At 36.4% G+C, this 9,416-nt stretch overlaps 1 protein-coding gene across 2 annotated transcripts in view; it reads right to left on the bottom strand.

Moving 5' to 3' along the window:
* The window catches only part of LOC107672053 (DNA (cytosine-5)-methyltransferase 3B-like), a 55,237-nt gene that overhangs the window by 18,448 nt on the left and 27,373 nt on the right, over window positions 1-9,416 (bottom strand). The window contains exons 5-9 of one of the 2 annotated variants that reach the window (XM_016465144.1): window positions 8,501-8,644; window positions 5,186-5,305; window positions 4,165-4,323; window positions 2,156-2,263; window positions 1,380-1,521 (exon numbers count right to left, since the gene is read on the bottom strand). In XM_016465144.1, coding sequence (XP_016320630.1) covers window positions 1,380-1,521; window positions 2,156-2,263; window positions 4,165-4,323; window positions 5,186-5,305; window positions 8,501-8,644 — 673 coding nt within the window. The remainder of the gene's footprint in view (window positions 1-1,379; window positions 1,522-2,155; window positions 2,264-4,164; window positions 4,324-5,185; window positions 5,306-8,500; window positions 8,645-9,416) is intronic. The other variant, XM_016465145.1, reaches the window with a different exon arrangement.

Here is a 9,416-nt window from a genome sequence, read left to right as displayed (position 1 = left end):
GGCCTATTCACAGCCATGCTGATATAGAGCCGGTATCGCTCTCGTACTCGAGTGATATTGCTCATATATATATACAGTATATATATATATATATATACCCCTAGGTATTTATATATAAACTTTGTCTTGTGTGGATTCATGTTACCCTCTTATTTTGAATTTTTTTAATGGATTGGTATCTGTTGATATTGAATATAATTTTACATTTAGATTACCTTTCTAATCATCTAACATACACTTGAAATTAACCTTAAAAAACACTAATATTTTAATAACACTATTAAATGTAATCTTAAAAAAAAAAAATAGGCCACAGTCTTGGAGCTCAACTACAGTGAGACTACAAATGAATTCATAACATTCCCAATTTGATAATTGGAGAAAAACTTGACCAACAAGTTACATTACTTTCCTGTTGCTAACACTTCATATGATTTAACAAGTTGGCAATGCTTGAAATTCTGCCAGCAGAAACCACTTTAACGGTTTAAGTGCGTTTTTATGGGTTTGTCTGTTCATGTGTCGTTGGCTCACGTTACCCTTTTATTTTGATATTTTGTCTTTTATTTTGATAGTTTGTGTATTCGGTGACCATAAAAACAGCATTTGTCTAAATGTCATTGCATTATTAGCAAAATAACAAACCAAGTGGCTTCTAATGCTAGAGCTTTTCTCAGAGCTAACTTCACTTTTCTAATCCATTTTTGCTTTTAACTAACTCATCTCAAGGCACGATATATCGATACTACATTGGTTGCTGGCCAATATTAGAAAAGCGTAAATTTTTGGCAATTATTTATTTTAAGTATTTCGTGCTCATTTTCTGAATTTTTACATTTAGATTACTTTTGCCTTCATCTAACGTTCACCCAAAGTTAATCTTTAAAAGCACAAAAATTCAATAATATTGTTAAATGTAATCTTTATCAAATCTCAAAATTAATATGTATTTTCATACTGTACATCATAATGCTGTTATGCCTAAATTCATGTCTGGTTTTAGTCTTTAGTGTTTTATTATAATTGTATTTATACAAAACAGTACAGAATTTTAATACTGCCCATCTATCAGTTACTGGCCATAACAAAAATGTTTATTGACTAAATTGTTATCAGCCAGAATGGCCTTACTTGTGAATCAAAACTGTATCATATGTTCTTGGGCTATAGTTGGTTAAAATAAATTCTACATGGATCAATATTTTGTAATACAATGCACTGATATTCATGCATTTAAACTGTGCTCACGATAAACACCCTATTGTCATATGCCTTTGACCGTGTTATATTTGACCCCAAGTTGAACCTTTTTACTCAAGTAGTTTTTTACAAAGGATCGGGTGTGAGTTCTAAAAGAGAGTCATATGACATGTGCTCACCTGCGTTCTCTCTGGGTTTCAGGCCCTCCTGACCTTTGGGCAGAAAGCCGTTATGAGCCCAGTCGAGCATGGGCTTTATCTGTTCTTCAAGACTGTCTGACTCACATGGAGGAAAAGTCTTCTCTGCTCGTATACTAGCCACCTGAGGACACACGGACAGCGGGAGAACAGTATGTCAGAGTAAGTGTAAGAAAACAGAAACCGTCCAGGTAAGTCTCCAGTGCAATAAAATCAACTATGTGTATGTACTGTGTCTAAAATAACATACATTCAGTAAGACTATCCTCTTCGTGGAAATGGAGACAAATTGCAGATATTAATCATGCTGTATAGACTGCGAAGCAGGGGGGGGTACAACAACAGGGAGAGAGTGAGACAGAGAGAGAGAGAGAGAGAGATAGAGAGGGTGAGAAAGTAAAGCACAGCCAGTCCTGTTGTTCTGGTGCATGTCTGGACTTGGATGCTTTTGTTAAGCTTGTTAGGAGGTACGATTCACAGAGAGATAATTAAGGAACCTCTGGGGAATTCCAGACTTTCCAGATAAGTGTTTGCCCAGTTTCCCGTTTATCTCACACAAAAACACATACACACCTCAGAATGTACAAGTAAAGCCCATGCTCCAAGCTTTCAGAACAGCAGGTGCCAATTTGTATAATTATCCTCTATTAAATGTACTAAAGATGTTGTAAACTGCATTGTTGTGTCTAACTGCCCATAGGCAACAATTGTCTTTAAGTGTTATAAAACAATTAACATAGATTGATCTCTGTTCTCACCTCCAGGGCTTGGAAGATCGCTCTGCGGTAGGAGGCCAGCTTGGTGTAGGATGACTGGTTGAAAAACTTTGGGAAGGCTGTGATGGAGTCGAGTTTGTCAGCAGACACCTGCAAGATACACATGACACCAGGGTAAGAATGTAACCAGGGTTCAAGGCAAGAATGCTTGAAATTCAAAACATGGCCTTGTAATTAATACATGTTGTTATAAAATTATATATATAATTTTACTTACTCTCTCTATATATTTATGTATATACAGTAAACCCAAAATTTATTTAGACAAATTCAATATTTATCACATTATCAGTTTATTCACTATAGTTTAGAAAATGGTAATAAAATATGACAAGAACTCAGAGTTAAACTGTGTCAGAACAAATTCATCTTGATAATGCCATCCTTCTATTAGGTTGAATAGAGGTCAGCTGTTAAATTTAAGTAGACAATTAGATAATACCAATTTAGGTCAACCAACTACCAAGCAATGCTTAATTCTGTTCAGTCTGTGGCGTAAAAAGGTCGCATTAGCAATTAAAGAAAAAACACTTAAGCAAAACATGGTCAGGTCAAAGTGTCTGAATAGTTTTTGGTCCCAAATTTTTATAAATTTTACTGGTAGTCCACTGTATGAAAATTTTTTGGGCATAACATGTCACAGTTTACTTAATTTTGCTATCCTCACTTACATAAATGAACTACCTGCACCCACTAGTAAAAAATATAAAAAAATTATATCTGGTGTCTGAATAATTTTTGGTTTGACTGTATGTACAATTTACACACAATATACACAATGTACAAAAACAGAAAATATGACTTCATGTTTAACTTAATTTTATATATAATAACAATAAGGAATTTTGCAGATAATTTTTTTAATGAATTTATTTAAGTAATCAGCTACAGAGGGAAACTGTAAATGTCAGGCACTTTTGTTTCACAAGAGCAAAGTACCCCAGTATCAAATAATAACTTCAACTAGATAAAAAAGTCAAGACAAACATTAGGTTGGCTTGAGAAAGCCTAGCCTGAAAATTTGAAGTAGTTATAAAAGCTTGAAGTTTGAAAAAGTTTTAAATTAAAAACTTTAGGGTTGCATGTTTTTAACATGTTTCTAACATGATTAGCATGATACTAGCATGTTGTTAGCTTGATTATCATGTTGCTAGCATGTCGCCAGAATGGTTCTAACATGATTATCATGATGTTAGCATGTTGCTATCATGACTATCATGTTGTTAGTGTGTTTAAGCACATTGTTAGCATGATTAGTGCGTTGTTAACATGTTGCTACATGTCGTTATCACGTTGCTAACATGATTAACATATTGCTAGCATGTTTCTAGCATGATTAACATGTTGCTAACATGTTTCTAACATGATTAACATGCTGTTAGCATGTTGCTACCAAGATTAGCATGCTCTAGTGTGTTTTAGCATGATTAGCGTGTTGTTAATATGTTGCTACCAAGTCGTTATTACATTGCTAACACGCTTAACATATTGCTGGCATGTTGTTAATTTGTGCTGGAGAGTACCACGCCGCATACGTGGGCTGCTGCTGATGTAGAATGCATTGTGGTACTCTCCATAATGGCGGAAGATGGTCACTTGGAGAAAAATTGTTGAATAAAGTCATTATTTTTGTTTTCAGTGCACACAAAAAGTATTCTCATAGCTTTATAAAATTACGGTTGAACCACTAATGTCACATGAACTTTTAATGATGTCCTTCCTTTCTGAGACTTGAACATGTCAGTTCCGTTGCTGTCTATGGGAGGGTCAGAAAGCTCTCGGATTTCTTCAAAATATCTTAATTTGTGTTCCGAAGATGAACAAAGGTCTTACGGGTTTGGAGTGACATGAGGGTGAGTAAATAATGATAGAATTTTCATTTTGGGGTGAACTATCCCTTTAACATTAAAAAAAGAAGTATGCCATTCAACAGCATTTATCAAGTACTGCGGTATTCTGGTATTCTGACAACGCTTTGTTTTGTTTGTTACCTCTGAGAATTTCCCATCGCCAAACCACTGTAGCCAGCGCATGCCGTGGGAGGCCTGCCTCTTCCCTGTTGCTCTCCAGGTCACCACCATCCCTGGCCACCAAGAAAAGCCCTTTATCTTGCCCCAGACTAACTCTCCAATACCAAAGCCTTTATTATCCTGAGGAGCAGAAATGTAAATGAGACACAGTTCACCATGATTTCATATTTTCTGTTCACTGAAACCTGTACCAGATTTGAACAGGAAGGAGTCACAAATTTCAGTTAAAAATGGCATATGAGATTTCTGTTCCTTACACATAGCTATCTGAAAATATGGCTTCTTCCTTACTAGTTTTATGGTGCTTTTCAGGCCTTTTTGTTCCTTTTCAGCCTGGACATTCTGCTAAATAATTTCTTTTGTGTTCCACAGAGAAAGAAAAATCATACAGGTTTCAACTCGTAGATTTTAATTTACGAGTGAACTATCCCTTTAAATAAGACGGACAATTAACATGATCACTGCACAGATTTCTTTGATCCTGTTACACAAAAAAGGACAATAACATGCTCTGTAGCACTCAGAGAGCTGGACTGAGACACTGAGCTTGTCTGAGCATGACTCTCAATCAATCAGGACCATTTCAACAGCCCTGTTGTTTCCTCACCTGTGCAAGTGTCTGTGAGTATTTATGAGTCTGTGGTCAACAGTGACTTACCCAGACGCTACAACCCACAAAACCCCCTTTCAAGACCTTCACGGTCTCTTTGTCTTGGTCATAAGTGCTCTCTAAATGCGCAGCTGCCTGGCTTATTGACACGCAAAGGAGAGGATACACCGTGAGAACAAAGGCTGTTATCTTTGCATTCAAACAGAGTAGTTCTATGAGGTTACTGTTACATGTCAAAGGCAGGTGGACAAATATAGATACTCATGTGTTGTTTGTGCGTGAACATAAAAAGGAACGGTACATGACAGGATAGGTGGATAGGGGTGTGTGTGTGTGTGTGTGTGTGTGTGTGTGTGTGAGATGTCCTGGTACCTTGTACTCAGGTTGGCTGACTGTGTCAGTTGTCGAGATGGATGTGGTGCTGCTCTGTGCGGAGTCTTTAGAGTCCTGTTCCATGAGTTCTAGTGCGGGACCCTCAGGAACACTAGAAACCTACAAACACACACAATTACAAGTCTAAGTAAAGCTAAGCAAAATAAACCACAAAACATAAAACACACACACACAAAAAAAATCTAAATAGTTACAATGAAAGTCTATGGGGCAAATGTAAACAAAAACCCAAAATAAAACAAAAAATAAAAACACAAAAACAACAAAGCAAACCACCCCCAAACATAAACAAAACAAAAATAAAATAAATAGAAATAAATAAAAACATCATAAATACATAAATAAAAAATAAACAAAACAAACCCAACCCCAAAACAAAAGACAAAACACAAAATAAAGCATTACAAAAAACAAAACACATCAAAAATAAAACAAAAATAAACAAAAAGTTACAATGATAGTTACTATAGAAGTCTAGGGGGCAAATGTGTAGCTTCTGCTCTCGCAGATTTCCAATGCAACTATATTTCTGTCAACACGTTTTATGTGTGTTTTTACAAACTGTGAGACAAGTCAAAATTATTTTTTGTGGTAAGAGATGGCATGCCACTGTAATGTCAATACAGCTTAAGTTGAATTTAACCGAAAATAGTTGCACTGTGGAACATGGTAGCTGGTTTTAGTCGGTCATGCCCTGTTTTGCCAGCAGAACCCTTGACTGGTCTTCCAGGGGTGTTTTTCTGAACTATCATAGTACAATGCATTGTAGAATAAATTAAAACAAACTAGTCATGTAATCTCTGTCAATAAAACCATGCTGGTTCATAGGGTTGTCATTAATAGAACAGCAAACGCTTCTACTAATTAATTGGATTGGGATTTAATTAATGTCAGAACATTAATGTAATTAACAAACATGGCATCTAAGGACTACTTTATTTCTATTTTACTCTATTTTATTCTCAGCTGTTTTGCTTTCATTCCAGCTTTTTGATTACCTCTTATGTCACTCCAGGGGCTCCTGAAAGATACTGACACACTAGAGTGCATGGAAACTCAGCACTTTCATTCACTTGTCAAACTATGTACTGTAAAAAGACATACTGTAGAATGAAATTCGTATATATTTGGAATATGTAATAAAAGTTAAAGCCTGCACTGCATGTTAGCTTGCTTATTTTGCATAAGTGCATAATCTTTAGTCCACGTCATTCTAACGAGAAGCTACTGTATGCTTCTAACCACAAGTCGAGAACTGTAGTTGTACTGTAGATAACTGAACTGTAGTTCCAACCACACAAATTTGTGATGCTGTTTGCAAATGTTCATTGATAATGACTGAACTTGTGATCATGGCTGGCTAACAATGTTTTTGGAAAACACATATCAGATCCCTACCAGCCGGGTCAACCACCTAAACTAACTATCTAATATTTATATATTTGATGGTTATATATATACTGTTAGGGCTGGGTGATATGGCAAAAAATTTAAATCTCGATTTTTCAGAACATTTGACCGATTTTGATTTTTTACCATTTTTAACTAGTGAACTAGAAAATGCAACTACAACATGATTCAAGTAACTTGTTCTTTATTAACCTTCTATTTAAAGAAAATTCTATTCCAAGTGCACCACACATGAAGTTGTCAACATGATGTAAATGTTAAACAAATCACTTTGCAAAAAAGATGCATGAACTACAACTACATATTGTACAAACTTGTCTTACATATATTATATGTTCAGAAATAATACGAGGAAAATGCATAAAAAATCTCAAAACTCAAGGTTATTCAAATTCCAAATGACTGAAGGTACAACACAAGTAGACAATTATTAACTATAAATGTTCTGTAAAAACAATGAAAAGCAGCTTTCAGCCTGTCACCATGATGCAAACATGAAATATCAGGAATACAGTATTCATATATCAGGAATACAGTATACAGTATATACAGTATTCGATTGCGCTGCTTTTCTATTGTTTTTTTCTATGTAAACATAGGCTTGTTTGACTGTTGCGCTTACGTCTCTTGCAGCGTCTCATGCATGAAACGGCATTAAAAACACGGCACTCAAGTTAAAAGAAGTTCACTCCTATCTTCTTGCATGTTTTTCCTATTCCACTGCCGGCGTTGCATCTTTGTCAACACAAAAGCACATTCTGTATGAATGGCACCTAGCGATATGAGCGCGTCACATGTGAGCGGTTAATCATGTGCTCCGACATGTGGTTGGATCATTTTTTTCTCTTTACTGTTATCATTGGCATATTGTCAAAGTGTTTAATTCTAAGGCTTGGTAATATTTCTATTCAAAATCGTGATTCCTTGATTTCTAAAAAATAAAATCGCGGCAAAACATTACATTCGAATTAATCGATAAAATCGGTTAGGCGCCGATTTATGTTTCTGCCGGTGGGTGCTCAACCCCCCCCGCCCCCCCAAATAATAATTGGGCTAAGTTATCTTACAGATACGCAAAAAAAACCCATCTTTTTCTAGAGTATCCGCTGGATCAATTTATTTAGCTTCGCTAAATAAAATGATTTAATAAATACCTGTTTACAATAAGCACTTATTCGCGCATACACAGGAAAAAGTTTGAGGGCGCACACTGTCTGAGGGAGCACAGAGCCATGATCACTATATGGGACAATAAACCTGCTGCAAGCAGAGAGATTCGTGCTGATGCCCTCTCGTATTACAATGCTTGACATTTGCCATTAAAGTAACGCCAAAAACGGCCTCAAATGAACTATGAAAACGAGAATAAAGTTGTACAAGCTGCAATCCATTTCTTACTGGTTAAAATGAATGGAGACTATCTCGTGTTTTTCCGTGGGTGCGCGATCATTTCCGTGGGTGCTCGAGGGATCGGGATCGGCGCCTATGCCCAGCCTTATACACTACTGTATATATTTTATTGTTTTGCAAATTCTCTCCAAACCATAATGTCATACACACTTTGTCTGTCTTTGCTCATCTCATCACAACACAGACAAAACAACTATGGAAAAAAGTCATAACATATTGAAAAGGAGGGGCTGATTTTCCATACTTGAATTTCCAAGACCACTGTTTTGATTGGCTGGGGTACAGACAACTTCAGATGTCTGACAACATAAAGACAGTGATCGACAGCTCGACTTAAAGCTGTTGAGTAAAGTGTGAGGAGCTGACAGTGGCATGACAGCTTTAATCTGCCACGAGGGTGATCTCTGTATGTCGGCCTTGATTTCAGTGTGTCTGACGGAATAAAAAGGCTTTGTGTGTGTATGTGCGTATTACCAGGTTGTTGTGATCCTGTTTGCTATGTCCCCCCTCTCTGTTGCGGGGTTTACTGTGAGCTGTCAGTCCTGCCTGAAAAATAGTCCTTGGACGAGGCCTTTGCCGCAGACTCGCCTCACAACCGGACCCAACGTCAGCCTTTTCCTGAAACCGTAATACTGTGACAGTTAGCTGATGCATATGTACAGCAAATAATAATTAGTTTGGTTTGATATGCCAATTAATGGTTTGACTTTTATGGGTTTTTCAGTGGCCACTATCACTACAGTGTATGGTGGCTTTTTTTTTTTGTATAACTGATAATTGATGTCAATTAATACTTTTTATTACACACACACACACACACACACACACACACACATATATAGCGAATTCTCTCATTATAAACAACAAAGTGCAGATGTACGTGCGTTGTAAGTATAAGAGATTTATTCATCATATAGTGTAGATTCACTGAGTTTAACGGGAGTGTTTTTAAAGTGCATAAACTCGCGCTAGACTGAGCTTGTGATGATGTTCTTTGCTAATGTAATGTTCTTTGCTCGTTTTCTGTAGCTGCTTTTTGAATAACTGAGGAAATGTAAGCATTATAATTAGTAACTTCCAATGTTTCTATTCATTTCTTATCATGTTAAATACAAATTCAGTCATATTAAAAAACATTAGGCTGCTTTTAGCCTTACGCCGGAGTTGGTTCACTTTCTCACAATGAAACTAAGTAAATAATTACATAAATTAGCATATTCCAGTGTGTTTCGCTTTAAAACACGAGTTCTGTCATATTCTGTGATTGTCTCTGACGAGCGCGAGGCTTAACGGGTTGTCAACACATATATGTATGGCCAGATGAGATGCAAACTGCGTTTTCTCGACTGGATAACCAGTCTCGCTAGTAAAGTTTTGATGGATGAAAACT

This window comes from Sinocyclocheilus anshuiensis, unplaced genomic scaffold (genome assembly GCF_001515605.1).
Source record: "Sinocyclocheilus anshuiensis isolate Anshui unplaced genomic scaffold, SAMN03320099.WGS_v1.1 scaffold1053, whole genome shotgun sequence".
NCBI classification, from domain to species: domain Eukaryota; kingdom Metazoa; phylum Chordata; class Actinopteri; order Cypriniformes; family Cyprinidae; genus Sinocyclocheilus; species Sinocyclocheilus anshuiensis.
Note: the sequence above shows the minus strand (reverse complement) of the source record. Positions and strands in the feature narration are given on the sequence as shown.